The 25,846-nt window shown below is 39.5% G+C and overlaps 1 protein-coding gene across 4 annotated transcripts in view; it reads left to right on the forward strand.

The window, feature by feature from the left end:
- Positions 1–25,846, forward strand: part of dgkza (diacylglycerol kinase, zeta a) — a 163,129-nt gene that overhangs the window by 81,081 nt on the left and 56,202 nt on the right. For all 4 annotated transcript variants that reach the window (XM_030070454.1, XM_030070444.1, XM_030070425.1 and 1 more), the window contains 5 exons: positions 7,545–7,656; positions 10,605–10,691; positions 10,832–10,944; positions 14,498–14,598; positions 20,739–20,818. In XM_030070454.1, coding sequence (XP_029926314.1) covers positions 7,545–7,656; positions 10,605–10,691; positions 10,832–10,944; positions 14,498–14,598; positions 20,739–20,818 — 493 coding nt within the window. The remainder of the gene's footprint in view (positions 1–7,544; positions 7,657–10,604; positions 10,692–10,831; positions 10,945–14,497; positions 14,599–20,738; positions 20,819–25,846) is intronic.

The raw sequence follows: 25,846 nt of genomic DNA on the forward strand, positions 1-25,846 counted from the left end.
AGAGCTGCTGCTGCTACTGCTACTACCACTACTTACTGCTTTTACTACTGCCACAATTTACCTCTATTACCACACTTCTGTGTCTTTTGTGGTCCAGCAGTATAAATATCTTCTGTGCAAACTTAAAAGATGTCAGAGACCAGGTCTAAATTTGTGGCTACTTTTCATTTGTTTATTTTTGTTCATTTTGACTCCTTGTTAAGTAATGTTTCATTTTGTAGTAAGTGTGTAAATTCCTTTACAAAATTTTATCCAGATCTCATGCTACTGTGCTTATGGGCTATTAGAAAGAGGAGGAGCCACACTGGTGACATACACTGATTAATGAAGACAGAAAAGAACTCACTTTGCTTTGCCTATGCTCTGCTCCTAGACAGTGGGAAAAAGCCACCGCTCATCCATAAGCTATATGCTTAGAAAAGGTGCTGGAGCTGAACTTAAGGATAAAGTAGATAACAAAACAGCAACTGCACACTAAAACACTGTGCATATCAAAATTTACTGCAATCTTTCGGTCATAGACCTTCTTTAGGAATACAGCTGATGCCTGTATGCCTGAAGAAGGTCTATGAATTTCGATATGCACAGTAGGGCTGTAGCGATACACTAATCTCACGATACGATACAATACACGATATTCTGCTCACGATACGATATATATCACGATATTTGGCCAATGATACAATTCGATATGATTCGATACGATTCAATACACTTACATCATTTTCTGAAAGATTTTAAAGGGACAGAGTGATTTTGGTGACATCTTGTGAGTGTTCCATTGACTTGAATTGAATTAATTGAACTGAAAACTGAAAGCATCAATCTATTAAACAATATATGGCTCTGACTGGACAGAGAGTCTACAGTTTGCAAATGCTGGACAAAATGAATCAAAGATGTGATGAGAAAATTAGTTTGACTTGACTCCAATAATTTAACAATATGTTAAATTAGTATTATTATTTTAAAAATGTAAATTACTTATCAAACAGGCCTAACAATTCAGCTACCAATGAATGAGCAGTGGTATGCATGTGATAACATAGATTGAAAAATAAGCCGAAGTGATACCTCTTCTCTGAATAGACAAGCTAAGCCAGTGTGCCGCTGTTAGCCAGGGAAACTGGACCGGAGTGGCAACTCTTTGCTTTGTTACACAGTCTATGTCAGTGCGCTGCTGTAGCGCCTCTCTCCTGAATCTCTTAGCTCTGACTGCGTAAACAGGGAGAGAAAGACGTCGGCGTCTGTGTAAAGAGAGTATCTAGACAGGTAACTTGCTAGAAATGCTCTACATCGACACTAGCGGCTGGCTGACCTAATCGCTCTCCTGCAACGTGAACGGGGGAAATGGGCGGCGAGCAGAGTGCCAGACGGAACACGGGGGATTTGAATGGGGCTTAATGCATCGATACTCGCGGCTGAAAAATCGATACTTTCTGGGGAAACAAAATATCGATATATATCGCAGAATCGATAAAATTGCTCAGCCTTAATGCACAGTGTTTTAGTGTGCGGTTGCAGTTTTTTTATCTTCTTTATCCTATGCTCTGCTTCTAAATGTATGATGTGTAACTAACAAGATAGACAAGATGCAGGTTCTCATTTGGGCAGATCAAGATTCAGTAATGCTGAAACAGGAAGATTCATCTCTCTCCTTCCTAACTGCAACCCCAAAAAATAAAGAAACACCAGGAATTTAATTGTAATCTGAGTGAAACTGAATAAATCAACATATCAGATGTTATTATTTTGTTTCAAACTAGTTTTTTCATTTAGTTTGTAAGGACTGTGAGTTTGAATGCAAATCTGTTTGCCTTTCCCATTTTACCACTGTCAGATTTTACGATGTTCATACAGTAGTTTTGGCTTGCAATTATTGTTTTCTGGATAATGATCCTCCATTTCTTTGCGTTTTAATACTTGCACAAAATTAACTCCATAAATCTGCAGCACTATCCAATCTAATTAACAAGACCCAACAGAGGATGCTTTTTCTGCATTTCATCAAGTCATAACATCTCCAGGACCGGTTCTACACATCCATCAGTGAAAGCTTCCTTCCAAAATCAAGACAGAGCCCACCACAGTCTGGTTGGGTTCTGCAGACTGCAGAGTGTAGGACAAAGCAGATGGATGCCAACCACACCCACCAAAAAAAACCTCTGTACCATGATTGTGAGCGACAGTTCTTACCCCTGTAGTGGCAGTGGCTGAGGTCTGGCAACCAGCTCTGTAGTTTAAGGACCAAAACAGAGAGACAGAGAGAAAGAGTTTCATCTCCTAGGCCAGTGGTTTTCAAAGTGGTGTCCAGGAACCCCTAGGGGTCCTTGAGGGTCTTTTAGGGGTTCCTCAGCAAAATGAGCCTTAATTCAATGCTTGTGAAAGGTGTCTGAATGGCCCACAAACATTTAAACTCAAAAAATCTGATCCAGCATCTCTGGTCTGAACTTAAAAGGAACAGTGTGTAGGATTTAGCCACATGTAATGGTTACAAGACAAAGTGCAACAAAACGGCAGTACCTCCCACTCCTCACTTTCCAAATGCATCCCCTGTACTGTACTGAAGCTATGGAGGCTTGTGGAGTCCACCTTTCCCAACTATTGTCAATCATGCCATCTGAAAGGCACTGGCAAATGATGAGGCAAGTTATTTTGGCTGCATTAGTGTTAATTGTGGCCAGGTATTGGATGATATGAAAATTTCACGTCATGATTATCCTGGCCAAAATAATTATGAGTCACAATATTATGCTTATAGTCATTGAAATATGCATAAAACTCTAAAAATGTCACTCAAACATAGTGGAATTACTTTACCTTAGTTTACTTTCGTTAGGACATCGCGGGGCAGTTATTCTTTTAGTGAACATTGTTTTTAGTGAAAAACAAACAAGAACAGATTCAGACTCTCACCATCACAATGGTAGAAACAAAATGATTAATAGAAAGACTCCTGTCCTGCAATGCTCAAAACGTCTAGAATTGTACATCAAAGAACAAAAACTTTTCAACCACTTTTTATTTCAGTAAGGTATTCATTGTATTACTGTTACTCATATATAAAATGCAGACATTTTTTGTATTTTATGTGCCACATAATGAGGCGCAAAATAAAAAAATACACTACAATACCATAACTGAAAACAGAAAATAATCATTATGGCCTCTTACCTGTTGGGAAAGCATGCAACTTCTGTGCAACTCTTTCTTCCCATTTGGTGATTTCTATTGAATAAAACCTGCACCGATATTTATTCTTGTTTGCTGCAGTAGTCTGCCCTATTCTTTTTTTTTTTTGCTTCACTGTATTTTCGTTTTCTTGACAGTGTTTCACGTTCACTTGCTCATGCAGTATATGTATGATCTGCCATGGACACAACCAGAAGCCAAACTACTCTTCTTCTTTTGGTAGTGATTCCAACAGGTCGCCACCAAGTGGTGCATCCTCTTCCACCCACTTCATCACAACGTGTACTGTGGGTTGGTTTGTCCCTTCTGAGCCACTGTGAAACTGAGAAACATGGTGAACAGAGCCGGCCCAAGGCATAAGTGAGCTAAGCGCCTTGAAATTTTTGATGATATGATATATTATAATGGTAATCATAGAAAAATGCAATTTTAATGTTAAAGCAACACTACAATAACAAGTAACAATGTTGCCTTATAATAACAGCTTCAACATCACATTGATGCTACACTGTCCTGTAATGAGTACAGTGGTGTCCAGGGGCGGACTGGGGGTTGACTTGGGGGTTGACTTATCGATCACGGAATCGTAATAAAATTAAACAGAATCTATTTTTAACGCGGAATTTGACATAATAACACCTGCACCGGCATCGCACAAGTCAAAAGGCAGAGAAACTCTCCAGCTACAGCAGCGCACTGACATAGATTGTGTAACAAAGTGAAGAGTCGCCACTCCGCTCTGTTCCTGCACAAAGTAAGTTTGGTGGAGCAGGTCGCGGCCGTGTGTAACGCTTTACGGCAGAACATCATCACATCACCAGCAACAACTGGGTCCAGCTAGCTTGCTAGCTGCTCTCAGTACAGAAATCATGACAGAGACCAAGAAACACAAAGAAAATGTTGGCGGAGGAAGCAAGAAAGATAAGAGAGTGACCGAGCAAGGAGCAACTGGAGTAAATATGAAACCAGCTTTTAGTCGTTGGCGAGAGCTTCGCCAAGTCAAAGGCTGCAAGACAGACAGCGAGCTCCCATCCCTGCTGCTGGACTGGTAGGTGATATTAGCTGGCTTGCTACGTCTTGTGTTGTAGTTGCTTTGTGTTTGGCTGTTTTAGCAAAGTTGTAGACATATTATTTTTTGATCAGAAAAACTAGAAACTTGACAACTATGCCACCAACGTGTGTTTTTGGTCAGCACGTACAATACATCAGACAAGATTGTTACAGAAATCTGGGATTCCAGGTTTTTTCCAGGTTCTCCTTTGAGCCTCATGTTAATGCTGTACACTAAATGCCATGCATTGTATAGCTGTAGCCATAAACATACTGAGTTGGCCCATTTTTGCTTTTCCTCCCCAAGGTGTGGACGGTACGACAATAACAAGTCCAAGAGCTGGAATGTTTACAGCTTGAAGGAGACGAAGGTCTACAGCTGCAAACCAGAGCTGCAGAAGGCAGCTGGAGAATATCATTTTATGACGCCTTTAGTGTTATATTTTATCTAATCCCAAACCAACCTGCCTATCTTTTGAAGTTTGACTTTTGAAATACTTTTGCATATTTTGACCAAATTATACATGTACATATTAGTAATGTCTTGTTATGTACATGTATGTACATGTATGAATGAAAACATGACTCTAGATTTCTCCTCAGCTAAATATCAGTTAAATGGTTATTTTTGATTCCTTGTGATGAAACTGTCATTTGAGAGGGTTCAGTGAGGGTTTGTAGAGACAGTATGCAAGAAAACAAGAATGACACAGCACTTCTGTGATTTGTGATTGTTACATCTAACATGGCTAACTTTTGTTCATGTTCTGTTCACTATATGTCAGTATTTAGTTTTTTATTTAATATTGTCATTTTACATTTGCATTTTTTTTTGTTTATTTAAGAAGGAAACTTTAATGAGGTAGGAACTGTTTATCTAATTTGATTTAAAGTAATTTGATTTTAATAGCTAATTGTTGCTCTGCACTGTTGCACGTTGCAAATTTTGTAAACCAAAAGAAATTAAAGTTGTTAACTTGTTTACAGTAAATGCAATATCTGCTAGTTTATTTTGTTACTTTTCAATACACCACATTCAGTATGCCATTTACTGTATGACTTTGAATATTATAATGCAAATTAACACAAGACTTGTGAGTTTGCTACCTTTTAAGATTAAAAGCCAGAGAAGAGAAAAAACATGTGATGTAGCAAGAAAGACAACTAATAAAACTGATAATTTTTGTTTATCTTTTAAAAATTACATTCCAAAGTCATTTTTTGCATTTTTTTTTCTATATGCTCCCGTAATTTTTGGGTGATTTGCTAATCACCTGTTCTCCCATGTTTTTGAAAGAAATCAGCTGCATTTGCTCAGGTTTCAAAGGGATTCACAAGACATCGCTATGACACAAAACTATGTATGAGTGATTATTTTAACATGATGTTTTAAAGTATGACAGTTCTATAATTCACACAAACCAAAACATCTTTTCAAATCACTGTCATACACCTGTTTTTGCAAATCACTTGAAGTGGGGGTCTGGGACTTAATTAGAGAACTTTGGGGTTCAGGAGGAAAAGTTTGAAAACCCATCCGATTTGAATGTTATCACTCCATTGAATGGATGGTCAGTCATAGTCCCCCCTACAGGCGTGGTTTAGAGGTCCCGTCTGCAGAGGAGTGTTACCATCTACTCCTGTCATCAGTCCGTCTTAACCTGTCAAATGGAGCCAGATGTGACACAGTATAAACACAGACAAAGTCAGTCATGGGAGGAGGTGGTTGGAATCACACGGACTTTCAGTTCAGTTCACTTCAGAGTCCACACTGAAGCCAGAACCATGTTGAACCGTTGTTCACATTAGTGAATGCTAGCAAGTTAGTGAACACTGTGTTAGGTTCTGCCAACCTTAACCATCACCTTTTCCTAACCCAAACATTACCTTTTCCTAAACGAAACTGTCACAAGCAGCCCTTTCATCACCTTAACCATGCAGCTAAAGAAAGCCAAGCTAACGAAAGCTAACGAAAGAGGCTAAAGCTAACGTTTGAGTGGTTAAGAGCAACTTGGGAAAGGAATAGATGATAAAAGCTAGGGTTAAGCCGGATACTCGGCTGATACGAGTATCCGGTACAGATAAAGCACTTTTGCCGAGTACAAGTACTATCTGAGTAATATGAGTCAATATCTGTGCTCGTGATAAATGAAACTCCTCATTGTGTAGCTGACTGTGTCCACGTTGTGTGATAGGCCAGTCACACACAGTGCCCCTCCCCTACGCCGTGTGCCCTGCACACACACACACACACACACACACAGTGATGAACTCTCTGTCCCTCACTCAGGCCTGACAGCTCACATGGCGTCTCTCTTCAGTAGCAGTCAGGTTTTATTCAGCTCACTCTTCCCTCGGTCTGTAATCACTGATAGTCAGTAGAGTTTGTGCTAAACTTGACTGGTAACAGACGCGCTGCTTTTGAGCAGACAGTCTCTCACTGCCGACACACTGCTCAAGGTTTTTTTTTTTTTTTTTTTTTTTTTTTTTTTACCATCTGCTCACTCTTACCAGCTGGTTTTTGATATAAAGTCAGTTGGAAAACTTTGCTCGTACCGGACACGGTGCAGAGTCACAGTCTTAACACACACACCACTTACACACACATATTAGCTGAACACACAAAGTACATTATTTGTATTTTATTTTGGCTGCATGCACTGAGAGTCTGACACTTTCTCACTGTAGTTAATAAAAATAAATATAGATATTGATCTGAAGCTCAGTTCTGAGGCTGTTCTGAAAATAGTTTTCCAATAAACAATAAATATAGCAACTTCTGATCAACCCGTATCAATTTCAGGCTTAAAATAACATACTGGTTAAGCCCCACCCACTTCCGGTTTAGGCCCCGCCTGCTCCGAGTACGGATACGGATAAGGTAGATGGTTGAACAGATACAGATATGGATAGTGGTGTACTGGCTCATCCCTAATAAAAGCCTCTGACCTACAGGAAGGTGCAGGAGGAATCTACTAGCCCATACCCGTGCGAGTGTTATGACTGATAACGTCCATTTAGTCGTGTCATAACAGTCAAATTTGGTGGAAAACCCCTGCTTTACACTATAAAAGCTGTTAATACTGAGCTTGTCAAGCGTCCCACCTGGTGCCATGCTTTAACATCCTCTCTTCAGAAGACCTACAACATCCACAAAATTTTATGTGCCATAGCCCTTCACAATCACCTATTACCATTATGGTATTTAACATTACAGGGTGTGTAGCCTCCACCTTTGCATGTGTCAAATAAATGATGATGATGATGATGATGAAAGTGTTGTGTATCCTGTGTATTTACAGGTACTGTGCAGGCACTACACCATGGGGAAACCCGAGTGAACACCATGACTTTGAACCTCAACGTCACGACGATGGATACATTGAGGTCATTGGATTCACCATGACATCATTGGTATGAAAGCGACCACAGTATTCAAGTCTGTCTACTGCTGGTGAAGGCTGGTGTGCCTTTTTAAAAACTGGCTACCATGGCAGCTAAGTTAATCAAATGTATCATGTTACAGATGGAAGACGGTAGGGTTTGGTATAATAAAGGATTTTTTTTCATATCACAATATTTTTTTGGACATTTTGCTGGGACATTTATCAAGGTATTGTAAAAATAGTCCAGGGGATGCCAGTTGATTGTAATGCCTTTTTTCGTCATTGTAGATACCAAATCCTTTAAGTAAATATTAAAAACAGTATAATGGTGGCTATACTGTCTTGCCAGAAAGGCAAGCATGTGACTTTTGTGTTAAACTGTGTTAAATTGGATTGGTACATTCCTTGCTGTACTAAACCAGTGTTTGATGCAGTTTTATTGTTGTGCAACTTTGACCATAAATGAAAAGTGATTTATATTTTACTAATTTTCAGCCTTTACTAAAACGCTTTTCATGAGTGTGGTCCAAATGATTTGGCTATTATCTATATACACATATGCAGTAGCATTTAGCAGAACAGTAGCCAGTTACTGACACTGTAGCAAGTACTGGCCAAAAAGTCATTGGCAAGTCATGGTCAATCAACGGTCGCTACAAGTCGTTGTTACAAGTTTATTTAATCTGTAATCTGTGGATACTGCTGAAAAACTGCGAATTTCCTGCGGGATGAATAAAGTATCTATCTATCTAGTAATGTTCAATTACGCCTATTTGAGAAGATAATTACAAAGCTTTATGAAAATATATTGCTATTTGGGCATTTAAATCATTAACTATTACCTCAGGTAGGAAAAAATGGCCAGACTTCAAAGATTACACTTTTGGCAATGGCTATTTTGCTTGAATTTCACAATTTTGTCTGTCGCCTGACCTGTGGTCAGCCTATAAGATTGCTGCTAACTGCCCAGAGTATAGCCAAAGCTATGCACTTCCTTAAGCAGCCATTGGCATTGTGAAGTTACAGAAAGAGTTAATCTCAGCACCAACACATCCCAAACCCATACCCAAGCCCAAACAAAAGTGGAGGTCACCTCATCTGCAGGACAAATGAGTTCAGGGGATGTTGGATGTCAGACTATCATCTATAACAGTTTTTTCTCATCTTAGAGTCCACATTTTTCCATCATCATTAAGTCCACAGGAGTGTAATGTATCAGCTGTGTGTATATACTCTATATGGACAAAAGTATTTGGCCACATTGAATTCAGGTGTCTTGCTGAGTCCCATTGCACCAGGTGTATAAAATCCAGCAGCTAGCCATGCAGTCTGCCTTTACAAACATTTGTGAAAGAATGAGTTGTACTAAAGAGCTCACTGAATTCCAGCGTGGTGCTGTAATAGTAATGTAATAGCATGCCACTGTTGCAACAAGGCAGTTGGTCAAATTTCTTTCCTCCTAGATATTTCATCAACTGTAAGCAGTATTATTGCCAAGTGTAAGCGTTTAGGAACCACAGCAACTCAGCCACCAAGTGGCAGGCCGTGGTCAGTTACAGAGTGCAGTTACAGAGCAGGGTCGTGGAGTGCTGAGGCACAGAGTGCATAAAAGTCGCCAACTCTCTGCTGAGTCAGTAACTACAGATTTCCTTCCATTAACATCAGCACAAAAACTGTGCGCCGGGAGATTCTTGGTATGGGCTTCCAGTATGCGGAATGTAAGAGCTGAAGGAGAAACCTCATAACTGACCTGCCATGTGAAATAGAATAGAATAGAATAGAATATCATTGTACATGTACAAAGACTGCAACCTTCTCAGTGCAAAGTTCAACCTTATAAAAAGCAGTAAAAACCATAAATAAGTAAATAGTAACAGAGGGACAGAACAAACACTGATAAAATACACAGACCAGCAGGGCATTCCGCCTGTTCCACAAGTCTCTTATACTGTACTTCAAACATATTGCAAAAATCAGGCCCTAGTGCTGAGTGTAGTTATTGCTCTTGGATAAAAGCTGTTTTTCAACCTATTTGTCCTTGTTTTGATTGTCCTGTATCTCCTGCCTGAGGCAGCAGTTCAAACAAATAGTATCCAAATAGGGTTGGATGGCTTCCTGAGAATGTGGTGGGCTTTTCTGAATACTGTATAGCTACCTGTATAGTTAGCTATAACTGCTGTATACACCAAATTTACAGAGCAGGTTTTGATTTTAGTTTCCTCTTTATCTGTGAAGCTTGGTTTGGCGACACACTGACCTTTTTCTTCCCACATGCCCGCGGTCCACTTTTGGACCACAGTCCACCAATTGAGAACCAGTGACCTACAAAATTTGGTCAATATGATATTTATGTCAAGTAATGAAAATGTATGCTCTCTTCCTCAGTATATACTCTGTGGAGGAAAATTCGGAGTTTCCTCTTCTTGATAGCATTTATTTCTCTGAAAGTTACACCATGAATGTTCTGTTATTGCAGGTCAGAAATTTCCTCAGACGTTTCCTGTTTTCAAAAAGGACACTGACTGGTACCTAATGTTTCCACAGGATTCTGTGTCCAAAAAGTGCAGGTGGTTTGAAGTCTGGTGGAATTGAAAAAAAAAAAAAAACTCACACATTTAGCAGGTGGTGGGTGCCAATTTGCTACCCTGGTCAGTAGCTGCACACTTGATTTAACCAACGCATCCAGTGCAGCATCCCTTAAGAAATGCTGACGCAACTAAAACGTTCCACTATGCATACATTACAATGCACTTCCGGTGTAGTGTCAGGGTTACTTCACCCTTGCTTGGAGGGATAACAGTGAAGCTTCAGCCGCCACTACCCGCTGCACTGATATACACAAGATTTAACAAACAGCAACGATACTGTGGTATTTCAATGGGTAGCATAACATAAATTCTGTCCATGCTCAACATATGAACAGTCAAGAGTTCCACATTCCCTCAACTTACTAATTGTCTGTCTGTTTGTCTAAAGGCTACTCTGCAGGTTGGAGGTCATGGAGAAAGGTTGAACCAGTGTAGAGAAGTCACCCTCACCACCACAAAACCTCTTCCAGTACAGGTGCAGTATACTGATTATATAGGTTTGATGACATTTCAGAGAGAGCATACTTTCTTGCCCAGATTGTTCACCTCTGTGACATGTAGACAACTGCTATCCCCATTTGTTTAAACTGATTGATTAATTGACTCTGTTTGCAGGTTGATGGTGAACCATGTAGATTAGCTCCCTCTGTCATCCATATCAGCCTCAGAAATCAGGCCAACATGGTTCAGAAAACTAAACGACGGACCTCACTGCCACATCTTAATGAGCAAGTTACTCTCCTTCTCTGTTTCTCTTCCTGTCTCTATCACACAAACACACAAACACACACACAGAAGAGTGATGGTTTTCAGAGGGTCTTCCAGGAAGTCCTGAGCAAAATGAGGAATAGCTTCAATGCTCGTGAAAGGCATATGAACACAGCTTCTGACCTTTCACAACATTTAAATACAAGAAATCTGATATATTTGGAGGGCAGATCAATGATGCTGGATAGAGGTTTTTTTTTTTTTTTTTTTTAAAGCTTTTTTGCCTTTGCCATCAGGAGGTCATGACAGTGTGGATACCTGACAGAAAATGACACTGAATCCACATTTTTGTGAAGATTTGGTTTTTTAAAGGCTATGGTCTTAAACTTTTGATCAGCTGATGAACAGCCTATTTCAATTTAATGGTTATTTGCAATAAATTGCTTACTCAAATTTTTTTTTTGTCTCACTCCCATTTCTTCTTTTTGCATTTTGAAGCTCTACTTAGAACCTTCTTAAGATCCAACAGTGCAAAATGTAAATGCAATTTCTCAACTGGTCTTAAAATTTTGATCAGGAGTGTACATCTACACTTTTTGTGTAGCTTTGTTACTGATAATGGTTTTTGCCTTTTTTCACCATAATATTTTAATGATAATACTGATACTAATACTAACACTAATACTAATAATGATAATAATAATGATAATAACAACAACAAAAACAACAACAACAATTTCTTTGTTTAATTCAAAACACAGTTACATAGTGCTTCACATATAGGATAAAAAACACACATACAAGTATACAAACATACATGCCTTTCATATATACATGTGTAAATATGTACATATATACATAGATGCACACATGCATGGACATTGATGTGCAAGATAAGTAGAAACACGTACACGTATAAAATAAGCAAGACTAAAGGCAAAACAGGGAGAATTGATAAAAAACCTAACCTGTAGAAGGGACTTTTCAGCAGCCACTTCAAACAAGCCACAGCTTCAGCAGATCTGACTGAAAGGGGAAGGCTGCAACAAAGGTTAGGCTCTACAACAGCAAATGCATGGTCACCTTTGGATTTAAAATAGGCAGTGAACATTTCTGTTCTCTCTTTAAAGGACTGTAACAGTGATTATGCATGTCTAGGGTAATATCTACAGAATTTATGAACTTCATGTTGCTGCTAATCTTTTCCCAAATCAAGCGATAGTATTTTAGAACGTTGATATAATTGTTCTGTCTGTTTATCCAGCCTTTGGTTTCCATTCATTCCATTTCATTCATTCCATTCATTTCCATATGAAAATGAACTTTCAGAGACATCACACTTACTTCATACCAGTGTTCCATCACTGTAAGACATTCTGTGTTATTGGATTGGAAGTTCATTATGTCTTCTCTCACTAAGATCATCTATAGATTTTCTTTTTTAACAGACATATACGATTTGTGTTATGTACCTGACATGTTTCGGCGTTTGACTTCCGCCTTCATCAGAGTGTCACATGGTGTTGGTGTGACGCATCTTTAACAGCTGATGTTCCTGAAGGCGTGACCTTCCTGTCAAATTTGACAGGTCGGTCACGCCTTCTGCTGTCCGTTCGCCCCCCTGCAGTACACAGAAAACCCACACACACCGACCAATACCTCCTCTGGACATCTGAACACCCCACAATCCACAAGCTATCAGTCGTCAGAACATTACATGAACGTGCAACAATAATCATGGACCCGGAGGACAGAGCACAGGAAGAAAAACACACACAACACGCACTGAAGACATGCCAATATCCACAGTGGACAATAGCAAAAGGTGCAGAACAGGTCAAAAACAAAAACAACAAAACACGGAGGAAGGAGAAGAAACAAAACAACAAACAAGAACACAGAGGAGCGGTGACACTGCCGTACATCAGAGGAGTTACAGAACGCATCCAAAGAGTAATGAGGAAACACAACATCAACACACCTGTCAAACCACACACAACACTCCGTCAGATCCTGGTTCATCCTAAGGACAAAATACATCCAGAAAATAAATGCAACACCATATACGAGATTCCGTGCCAATCATGTAATCAAACATATTTCGGGGAGACAGGGAGGAGCTTTACTAGACGAAAAAAAGAACACGAGAAGGAGTGTGAGAAAGAGACAAACAAGAACAATAAAGGAAAAGGCACAACAAGAAAACTACAAGTCAGCCATTACAGACCACTGCAACGTGAAAACCATATTATGGACTGGGAGAAGGCCAGAGTCATCCGCACTGAGGAAAATAAACACCAGCGCTGGATCAGGGAGGCCACAGAAATCAGGAAGCGAGGCCCGAGGACCATCAACAGGGACGAGGGAGCATACATGCTCTCCCACACCTGGAGCGGCATCCTGCAGGGGGTGAACGGACAGCAGAAGGCGTGACCGACCTGTCAAATTTGACAGGAAGGTCACGCCTTCAGGAACATCAGCTGTTAAAGATGCGTCACACCAACACCATGTGACACTCTGATGAAGGCGGAAGTCAAACACCGAAACATGTCAGGTAAATAACACAAATCGTATATGTCTGTTAAAAAAGAAAATCTGTAGATGAACATTCTTTGTTAGTTCTCCTAAATGTCGCAGGACTGTTGTGTTTTGATGACTTGAATCACTTGACCTTGGGCAGAGGGAAGCAGTCTCTCTGCAAAAAAATAATCCCCAGGGAGACATTTGCTTTACACAGCAAATTTTTAGTTTCATGGTCAATGGCAATGATTTTGTCAGCCACAGAGGCTGAACATTATAAACTGGGTGTTTCAGCCAAAAATTCAAATTTGAAAATCTAGAGATTTGGATTATATGTTGTGGAATCTGTAGTACCCCAAAATGATTTGCAAAATGGTTTGTTGCAATGCAAAATTGTAATAAATGGGCCAAACATTCCAAATCACTGGCATGGTCCTTTAAGTATTTTCTTCAAGTTATTTTTAAGTCTTTTTAAAACTTTTTTTTAAGTCTTTAAGTTTTCTATTGTGAATGGATGAGATCCATGCTTGACATCTGGACTCTGTGTTTTGAAGTCCTGAATGTTGCAGATCACTTTATAAATACTGACTATGTAATGTAAACTGTAAACATCCGTTGCAACATTAAAATAGCAACCCAAAAATTGTAATTATTAAATAGTAACTAAACCCCAGACCCAACATCTCATTAATGCTTGATATGATGATAAAAAGCATGCAAGACCATTTGCTATCTGCTGTTGGCTTGAACTTTGCTACAAGGTAATATTACCTTCTTTAGTGTACAAAATGTCTTTTCTATGTGATAAACTGTTAATATGTGGTTAACTAATCCAATAAAATAACATTATTTAAAGCACTCATTAACCCCCAGTAGACTTTTTGAAGACAAAAGTTGTTAATCATTTGATTGTTAAAGTAAACTTTGCTATTTTGGAACCTAGACTCAATCAACCTAACCTGTCCTTAACAATAACATAACTGTTAAAAAATGTAAATAATGATTAATGTAGTTATGATAACATGTTTCCTTCTCTTTTTGTCTGTTTCTCAGCCAACAGCCAGTTCCAGAAAGGTTGAGGATCAGAGTCAGCAGGATCAGTATGACTGACTATGAGGCTCTACACTATGACAAGGAAAAACTACGACAAGCATGTATGGAAACACACACACACACACACACACACACACACACATACTTCGATGCAAACATAAAATGCAACAGTGTCAGCAATCTTTGGCATTACAGTATTATTTTTATTTGCACTATTAATAAAATCATCACAGACAAAGGGCTAAACTTACTAATCCAGTGGTTTTCAATGCTGCGTCCTTCAACTCCCCGGGGTCCTTGATGAGTTCTCTAGGAATGAGGAATAGTTTAATTTCACTACAATTAAATTCGCTAGAAAATGTTAGAATGCAGAAAATGTGTGAGGGGTCATTTTAACATTTTCTTCTTCCCGCTTTAATCTCACCACGATTTGACAAAAAAGTACCCCTTTGATCCTGATTAAATACACTTGATTTTTTTTTTTTTCAAAAACATGGGGAAAAGATGATAACAAAATTAGCAACAAAAAAAAACCCAAAACAAAGCAAAACAAAACATAAAATTAGAAAAAAAACCCAGAAAATTAGAAAAATAAAAGAAAATTTGTATTTTTTTAAATTAAAGAAAACTGTATTTATAATAATTAAAATGATATAATTGAAAGTGAGCTCACTGATGCTAGATCAATGTCAGATGTGTGTTTAAATGAGTGTTTAAATGCTTGTGAAAATCATGTGAACGCAGCCTGTTTAATGCTTAAATTGCACTTTGCACATGTCAGAGGGTGCAGCAAAGCAGAGTGCTATCGCTAATCACTATATCACACTATATCACACTATGTAGATTGCACACTTGTAATTTCAGGTAAAGATGTAGATTTTCATGACTAATGGACACTGCATGTAAGCAGTAATTTTCACTTCCGGTGTCCACTATGTGGTGTTAGAAAACACACACTAAATGTACATTGTGTTGCTGCATATCAAATGTAAACCGCACACTTTAAATTTCATGTAAGTCAAAGAAAGTTTGCACAAGTGGGTCATTAATGCAGCAATACATTCTTTGGAGATTGCCTGACATGCATACGCATTTTCATGAATATCAGACATTGCACAAAGGAGTTAACTATAACCTCCTGTTTGAACACTGCAGTGCTAGAGGGCACCCACTAATTATACATCATGTTGCTGTGTATCATGTGTAGACCACCTTATGTAAATTTCTTGTTAATCCAATGATGTTTATCACATAAGGCTGCCTTCTTGTTGTCAGTAGGTGGCACTATGACTGTGATTCAGTATGGCCATGTAGGTGTCTTCCAGCCTGGCCACTTATTCGGCTTGTGCTATTTGGGGCAGATTGGAAGATCTAATGTCAAGTTATAGCTGCTTCCTCTTTCATTGTGAACCATGCACATGTTCCGCATTGCCACAGCAACGGTGTTCCATGAAAACTCAAAAGCTTTGCAGTTTAGCATTGCAAAGGTCTTTAGATGTCACAGATCAAATTTGAAGTTGCTTGGGAGAAGTTTGTTAAAGTACAAGGCCTTGAAATGGGAAAAAAAAAAACTGCACAAAAATTGCACAGTAAATTCATAATGGGTTAGGGTTATGACTTGAGGCTTTTTTGAATGTCTGCAGATGTTATCTCTGCCTACCACATTTCATCTACATCAAGAAGGGCTGGGCGATATGGCCTCAAATCAATATCACGATATATTTGAGCACCTCACCTCGATAACGATAAGTGGATGATAATTCCCGGGAGGTGTGTGTGTGTGTGTGTGTCTGTGTTGAAAATTGTTGGGGGGTGCTACCGAGCCAATTTGACACACCTAATCATGAGACCCAAATGAGATGTCAATGTTCACCACTTCTGATGCATGTGCAAAGCTTCGTGAATCTTTGAGCACCTCTAGTAAAAAATGGGAAAAATAAGAAACAGAATAATAATCCCTACAAATGCAATAGTGCCTTTGCACCACTTGGTGCTTGGGCCCTAAATATTTCTTGATGTAAGGGTCACCATAGGGAAGAATCACCTCATTAAGGGTTTATTGAAAGTTAACTTGGGGGTCAAGGACATGTTTGAAAAATATTTGTTTGAAAAAATTAATCAAAGCAAAACCATATGAAACCTGTTGACAGATGATCTACTTATTGACACAGCTGTAGATTATAAGAGCAGTGAGCTAACTAACAGCATCATATCAGGCTTCACCAAAACTACTGGCCTGCCTTTTTCTTTCTGCTGTATAAACAGAGAAATCTGTGTGTGTGTGTGTGGCTTGATTATCTCCATGACCGTACATCCAGTCGACTCCAGATGCATCAAACTCTGCGTACATTCATGAATAAAACTGTGTAAGCACAAAGCCAGGAATATGCACAAGCATTCTTTTTGACATATTTATTTTTCATCAGATTACTATAAAGCTGTGCGCATGCATCATTCTGTTTTTATAAAATTCAATTATTTAGCATTTGTGGGTATGGAGTGTATGAGCCTCTTTTCCACTGTCACATTTAACCATGAATGTATGAAGGCAAACCAGCCAGTTTCAATTTGGCACCCGTTCCACTAGTCTTTCCACCTGTCAGTCAAACAAAAGGGGAATAAAAAAGTGTTGTTTCAGTGATTGTGTTCCACTACAGCTGTCATTATGACATGACTAGCTGCTGTGTGGCCAATCCTCTAAGTAACCTAATGATTCAGTCTTGAGGGGTAGCTAATCTGATCCAGGGTTCCACCTGACATGCAGCAGTAGATGTAGAAACAGTTCATGCATCACATAGATTTACAGCAATAGTTTACTCTATTAGTTTATTTAATAGGGACTATGTGCAACACAGTAATATGGCCAGTGTTAGCTAGTTAGCTAATTTGCAGCTTTGACCAAGCACAAGACCTTATGACCGGACATGATTTCTGATGGACAGTCAGGTCCATAAGTATTTGGACAGTGACACAATATTTATAATTTTGTCCTTGTACATCACCACAGTGGATTTGAAATGGAGTAATCAAGTCGTGATTGAAGTGCAGACTTTCAGCTTTAATTTAAGGGCTTGAACAAAAATATGGAATTAACCTTTTAGGAATTACAGCCAGTTTTATACATTGTCACCCCTTTTTCAGAGGCTCAAACAAACTGGACACGTCATATAACTGGACATGTCATAGAAAATTCCACACTGAAGTCCAGCACTTCTCACAAGCTACTACACTGTTTTCTGCTTCCATTGATGTTCAATGGAGAATTTAGCTTGAGCTCGGCCAGAATGCAGACTGCCATTGAACCAGAAGCACTTTGCAATAAGAAAGTTGACAGATGGCAAAAGTTTGTGTTGATTTTCTTCACTTACTTTTCTCAACTTCTTCAGCATTTCATTGGTTTAGTAAAGATATGTGCAGTGTGTGTGTGTGTGTGTGTGTCCACATGAAAGTGAAACACCAGCGAAGCTCTGTGTGAAACTGCTTTTAGCTTGAAGCAAGCCAGTGCTCTGTCTTTGTACATGTGCCCACTGCCTTCGATTTCTTTGATTAATGCACACACACATGCACGCACACACACACACACACACACACACACACACACACACACACACACACACACACACACACACAGACCCGCATGCCCTAGCCAGGGCTTGTTATCATGTTCATGTTTTAAGAATATGGAGAAAAGATTCTACAGCTCTCTCTCCCTCTCTCTTCTTTGTTCTCCAGAGCAATTATACTCACAGCCTTCACACGCCACAGGACGCACACACACACACACACACACACACACTGAGTTTTCATATCAATTCAGAATTTCACCACAGAGTGGTGCTGTTACCTTTGACAATAAATGAGTGCAATAGAATTTTTTAGGGTATGTGTGTGTGAGCATGTGTGTTTTTTGTATTTGTGTGACGTGTATATAATTTGCACATACTGTATATTGTCATGTTCGATCTATTGGAGATTTTTCTTCACAAATTCACTTTGGGCCATTAAGATTCAGTCTGTACCAAACAGTTTGAAAACAGTTTGTCATTTTGACAAACATGTAAAACTGATGAAAAAAATCAGGAAGGTCTTGGCTTGTTAAATGTTTATACTTTTTCAGCTTCAACTTTTTTTTTTCTTCTGTCGACTTAGGACCCGTTGAGGATGGGGGGAGGACATACCATTGAAAGTGAAGTTACAATTTAGTGTTGGCTTCCTTACTTGTTTTTAAAAAAGATGAGCTAGATGGCATGATTGAGCTGAGGGTATGGGTGTGCAAGAGAAAAATGTTGCAGCTGTCCTGTGACAGTGAATGAAAGAAATAAAACATTTTCACAGCAGTGACATCCTAAAGCAAAAATAAATAACCATCAAACACTCAACTCATGATTTGAGGAGGCAGATGCTCTTAATTTCATTTTCCTCCTCTGTGAGCATCGAGCAGGACGTCATGATAAACCGGTCTCTTCTCAGTGGCTTTTCTCCAGTAGGCAGGACGAAAGTGAGCTGATGGCTCTGTAAAAACAAAAAAGTAAAAAGTGTCAGTAATCTGTCAACAAGAATAGGTTAAATACCCTGATCCTTCACAATTGAAAAAAAAAAAAAAAAGAGGTAAGAAGAGACATCACTGTGACATCATCAGTGGACTAATTTGACTAATATTTGTGGGTCTTTAGCCTGCAGTGGAAATGCAGACAGACCTGAGCTGAAGGACCTGTTTATTTCGCTCCCTGAGACTGTTACACAGGTCATTCGTGTGGGAAAGTGCCTTTGAAGACTTCTTCAGCAAAGGTCTTCTGTGATTACAGCAGGGGGAAAGAGATTGTTGTCACACGGCCTATATCTTGAGGGTACTGACCTTGAGGGCATTGTTGAAAAATCTTGGCACCAAAATTTTCAGTATTGGGTTCAGAGGACACTCATGTGATCATTTCACTAAAAGCCCACACATCATTGAAATGAGAAGAGTTTCATTTTTTTTTTTCATGTCAAAACATAAGTTTTGAACTTTTTAATGTGGTGCACACGGGAGAGCTATAGGGTCATTCCATGTCATTTCACCAAATTTTCAGGACATCCCACGCACTTGGGTCTCAAAAAATTTTGAAAAATTCACCAGTTGTTCCTTATTTATCCAAAAGGCACACTGTAAAATTTTAATTTGCTCAGATGGATGAAGATACGGCCAATTTAGTGAGGGGGTTATGTGTCGATTTTGGTGCGATTTTCACGCATGATTATTTTTCCTCCATTTTCAGGTGTCAGTAGCTTCTGCAGCTCAACAATCCGACCTCGTTCAAAGAGAGAAAGCTTTTTTGCCTTTGCCATCAGGAGGTCATGACAGTGTGGATACCTGACAGAAAATGACACTGAATCCACATTTTTGCCAAGATTTGGGCTTTTAAAGGCAGTGGTCTTAAACTTTTGATCAGCTGATGAACAGCCTATTTCAGTTTAATGGTTGTTTGCAATAAATTGCTTACTCAATTTTTTTGTCTCACTCCCATTTCTTCTTTTTGCATTTTGAAGCTCTACTTAGAACCTTCTTAAGATCCAACAGTGCAAAATGTAAATTCTTGCAATTTCTCAACTGGTCTTAAGATTTTGATCAGGAGTGTATATGCATCGGTTTCTGGATGGCAGCTTCTCCAAATCCAAAAAAAAGTTTTCGTGCCAGATTTTCATTGGCTCATAACTACATGTGGGAATGTCTTAAAAATTTGATGTCTGACAATTTTTCTTTATGCAAGTTCTTCGTTTTTATTTTTGATCCCAAACATGGGGCTATTTCACCACTTATATTATTGAAATATTGAAATATTGAAATTCCTCAATATTAGACCATTGTAGCTTGCGTTTGTGTCTTATATTCATTTATTGTTTGTTATTTGTTCATTATTAACCTAAAATACAATGACCATTGCATCAGAAATGCATTTATTTGTCAAAACATCAACATTTTCATGAACTTTTTCCCAAATCTCTTAAGCTGCACATTCATACAGTTTGGGTTTTCACTTCCAAATTTCCACAGTAAAGTTTTTGAGGAATTATGAGGGAAGTAAAAAGAGATACAACCAATCGTCTTCTCCCCGAGTTATACTTGTTGCACAAAATGAATATGGTAATGATTTATTGATGCTGAAATTTTTCATGTAGCACGTTTTAAACTGTTTGTTGATCTGTGACTATTGATCTAAGTAGATTGCTGTGGGATGATTTTGTTGGTCCTCTGTGTTTTCAGCCATTCCTGTGGGTCTGATCGTGGTCCCTGGTGACAGTGATCTGGAAACATGCAGAGAGCACATCCAGCGACTGCAGGAGGTAAGAACAAGAGAGGAGGAGAAGAGCTGAGCGAGTGGGAGGTCTGGGCGTCTCTCTGTATCTCTCTCTTTCTATCTCTTCAGGAAATGGAAGGAAGGAAACCAATTATAAAGTTTAGAACAACACAAGTTAAGCTAGGTAGCAACGTGTGTGCTTGTGTGTGTCCGTCTGTGTGTGCTTGTAGTTGACGATATCTCGACTACTCTCTCCTTCCTCTCCTCTGCTCTCCCTTCTACTCGCCTCTTCCTTTCTAGGATTTCTGTTCTTTCCATTCCACATGCGGATACTTGGTGCTGAAGGTTGGTAGTTTGACGCCAGAGTATGTGTTGTAATTTTTGTTTGACTCAGAGGCACACGGGTACAAAAAATTTTGACTTTGGTTGAACATGTCATAGGCTAATGTTATGACAGTTGATTAGCTGTCAGTCTTTCACATTATCTCTCAGTAGCAGTCAGTGCAAACACACTGACTGACACACACACACACACATACACACACGCACACACACACATCATGAAAAAGACATCTTCAAATATAGAAAAAAAATCCTTAAAATTGGTTGTGCTTGTCCCTTTATCTAAACAAAAGGTTTTAGCTTTGTAATTTTCTGTATTGGCCTGAATAAGCTCCTCCCCTGCCCTCCTCATGTGCTCACTGCCACAACTTCATTCAAAAGTTCTCTGAAAATGCACATTCTGCAGATAAAAGTATCCAAATTTCAGATCATTCACATGAGTGCCTCAGTTGCTGCAATCAGCACCGCAGCAACAGCCTGAGTTCATTTAAACCAGTTTCCCCTGTCGCTGAAAGTCTGCAGCTTCACCACAATTTTGCATTGGAGGACAAAATGTAATCCAACAGAAGCTGTGTGAGAGTGAAATGTATCCATCATTTCCATCCCCAAAACACATTTTTTTGACTTGACCTTCAGTTTTGTACAAGCAGTCTGCAATGAACCTGGGAGCACAACTGACAGCTCTCAACCCCTTCTACTGGTCAGAAATCCCCTTCAGTCAGCCTTCACTTTAAAGCATGAAAGGTAACAAATGACAAACGTTTAGTGTGCTAAACGGTGTGACATGGAAACGGCATGTCTTGAGAGTTGCATGGTGCTGGAAGAGTTGTGTCCTCTACTGAGTGCCATCTTTCTAGTTCTTTCAGCTGCATTTTGTGTTAAGTCATGTCATAAAACCTGCTACTAAATTCCTCTGCTTATTGTGTAAGTCATGCCATCAAACTTCAGCCATGATATTCAGACTGAATGACCATTAGGTTTCCACTCAATCAATCAATATGTATTTATATAGCGTCAAATCACAACAGAAGTTATCTCATGACACTTTACAGGTAGAGCAGGTAAAGACCACGCTCTGCAAATTATAGTAGAAAAAAACAAGAAACCCAACAGATTCCCTCCTGAGCTCTTGGCGACAGTGGCAAAGTAAAACTCCCCTTTAACAGGAAGAACCCTCAGGTAGAACCAGACTCAGGGTGGACGGTCATCTACCTCTACCGGTTGGGTGGGAGGGGAGAGAGAGAGACATGAGCATGATATGAAGTCCCCCGACAGTCTAGGCCTATAGCAGCATAACTAAGGGCTGGTCCAGGGCAACCTGGGCCGACCCTAACTATAAGCTTTGTCAAAAAGGAAGGTCTTAAGTCTACTCTTAAAGGTAGAGAGAGAATCTGCCCTCCGAACTGAGACTGGAAGTTTGTTCCACAAACGGGGAGCCTGGAATTGGAAGGATCTGCCTCCCGTTCTAGTCTCACAAATTTTGGGAACCACCAATAAACCTGCATTTTGGGAGCACAGTGCTCTGGCAGGGTGATAAGGAACTATGAGCTCTTTCAGATAAGATGGTGCCTGCCCATTAAGAGCTTTATAGGTGAGGAGAAGAATTTTAAATTCTATTCTAGATTCTACAGGAAGCCAATGTAAAGGGGCCAATATACAAGGATACAAGGATACAAGGAAGTTTATTTGTCATTATACAACAGGTTGAATAATGAAATTAAAGTGTGGTTCCCTCTTGATTGATTAATTGATTGATTGTGTAGAAAATAGAATTATTAAGCCTGGAGGAGTTCAGATGGTGCATTTAGTAGTCTCACAGCCTGAGGGAAGAAGCTGCTCTGTAGTCTGGTGGTACGGCAGCAGATACTTCTGTATCTTTTTTCCTGACGGCAGCAGGGTGAACAGGCTGTGGCTGGGGTGGCTGTTGTCTTTTAGGATCCTTTTGGCTCTGCGCAGGCACCTCACCTCCCCAATATCACTGATGCTTGGTAGATGGGTGCCAATGATGTTTTGGGCAGTTTTAATCACTCGTTGCAGAGTCTTCCTGTCCTGGGCCGTGCACATCCCATGCCAGTTTGTGATGTTTCCAGTCAGGATGCTTTCAATCGCTCCTTTGTAGAAGCTGACAAGAACTTGGCGTGGGAATTTTGCTTTCTTAAGTTTCCTTAAGAAATACAGCCGTTTCTGAGCTTTTTTAACCAGGGCAGAGATATGTGAAGTCCATGACAGGTTCTCTGTTATGTTGATTCCCAGGAACTTGAAACTGCTCACTTGCTCCACCTCAGCTCCATTGATGTAGACAGGGTTGTGTGTCTTTGCCTCCTTTTTTCTAAAATCAGCTATCAGGTCTTTGGTTTTGCTGACGTATATTGGATATATTACGTATATTGACAATATTGGAGTAATATGTAATATGATCTCTTCTCCTAGTTCTAGTCAGCACATGTACAGCAGCGTTCTGAATTGGCCCTGTGTTAGCCAGAGGGAATGGCATTTGGCGCAGGAATATGAATCCCACTAAACAGTCACTAGCGACTGACATGTGTTCAGTCCACATGGCAGCTGCTTTAGCCAGTTTACAGAGCTATTACAAATCAGTCTAACTGAGCACATTTATCCACCTGCAAAAATGTCAGTCAGTATTGAACTTTGTGCTGTTCATGCCAAGTCAGTTTGTTGATGAAAGCGTTCGTAACAAATGCAAGAACTCTGTTTTGCCAAAATACAATGAAAAACATTCCGACAAAGGATTTCCAGCTCTGTCCCATGGTGTTAGTCGTTAGCCACAGAAACTAACTCCGTTAGGTTAATTCTAACATCTGGTGTCCTTTCCAGCAGGGCTAGCTGATAAGTCAGAAATGCCCTCAGAGCACCATGTTACTCAACTGTGTTTTCACTTTAATTTGGTTAAAACATCAGTAGCAGCATCTATACCTTTATCATCCACTCTCTCATCCTGATAGCTGGTGTTAGCTAATATGCTATGATTTCTCTGGCTGTGGCACAGCTTAATCGCATCAACAACTTTTGTCCTGCCCTGATTGGCTGGGTTCGTTTTTCAACTGAGACATCACTCTTAAACTGGGCATCACCAGAGCCATACAGATCGCTGGAAACTTTTTGAAGTGAATGTGTGATTCACAGGTCTGGAAGCAGGCTAATCAAACTTCTTGTGTGAACACTGAATCAAACCACTGGAAAATAAAGTTCCTGCACGACACCAGGACTGATCACCAGGACAGTCAGTGTTAGAGTGGCTGACAGCTTAGGAACTCCTGCACTGAGCATCTTAATACTGACCAAATGCTGCTTTAAATTCTGCCAGCACACAAACACACACATGTAGTTCACACACACACACACACACACACACACACACACACACACACACACACACACACACACACAAGCACTGTTATAAACAGACACCCACACACACATAAACAGAACAGATACTGTGCTTGGGGGGTTACAGAGTCGACTGGGGGTCAGTACTGTATTACACAACAAACACACACACTCATACACATGACGCAGTGGTTCAAACATATGATTTAAACGTACACAGAAATGAAAAAGCATCTTGTGAGTCATCCATAATCCTATTGATTATCATCTCTTTTTTTAAATTTCTTTTTTGGGCATTTCTGCTTTCTTATTTGACAGTCACAGTAGAGAGAGACAGGAAAGACAGGGGAGAGAGGGGGGGGGGACTATTTTGCCAGTGGAAGAATACTGGTGTGAAGAAAGTCTCTGAAAGTTAATTTTCAAATTGTAGTTGAATGAATGGAGACAAATGCCTGCATAAAATTTTGGAAAATTATATTGGAGTTTTAAAATATGACTGCTTGCCAGTTTTGCCAGAACTTGCGAAAGAAGCAAGCAACCAGGTCTATGAAAAAAATCCCACAAGAAGTGACTTGGCTCCCCGAAAAAACAATATCCCAAAACAGGCGACCTTACCCACCGCAATCTGAGAGAGAGAGACGCCACTTGCTCAGTTTATATATGAATATATATTAATTCATTTTGAGTGTCATAAGAAACCATTTAAAAATGCTGTAACTTGTAATTTTATATTTTTCTTTTAAACTCTAAAGAAGTTGAACTAAGCCAACTGGCCACCAAAAAATGAGGAATAAATAAATGAATGAATGAAGATGAAAATTAAGAATTTGCATATAACAAACTTGGCAAACACCTGGATCAGTGAAACTGCCAAACAATCCTAAAATTCACAGATAAAATTGACAAGTGTGTTTGACTTAAAATGTCTCACTAACTGTCATCTGTAGAGGATGGAGGGAAGAGGAGGGGCAGAGGGAACAGAGTAGTGAACCGATTCTGTAACTGGACAAAATATCAAGCGCTTAAATAACAAAATGAAAACTGAGACCGTCCTCCCCTGAAAGCAGCTTATTATGGCCTACATTTTAACTAGCTTTTAAAGTTAAGTGACCTCTACTGGTCCTGTAAATAATAATGACACTGTGGTGCACTATTAAGGGATAGAGCCCCTAATATTAGGGTTAGCTACCTAACCTTCTTCAGTGCTGACAGACAGGTGGGGGGGGGGACGTTTCTTGGATGAGAGCTGAAACATCTTCAAGAATCTACAGACGAGGCCAGTTGACCTTGATTCAGCTGTATGTGGAGAACCACCATGACCCAGATGACTAAGAGTTTGAACAGACAGCCTTAGCTTTTTATGGTGGCTACTGCATATATAACT

Source organism: Myripristis murdjan, chromosome 2 (assembly GCF_902150065.1).
Source record: "Myripristis murdjan chromosome 2, fMyrMur1.1, whole genome shotgun sequence".
In the NCBI taxonomy this organism is placed as follows: Eukaryota; Metazoa; Chordata; class Actinopteri; order Holocentriformes; family Holocentridae; genus Myripristis; species Myripristis murdjan.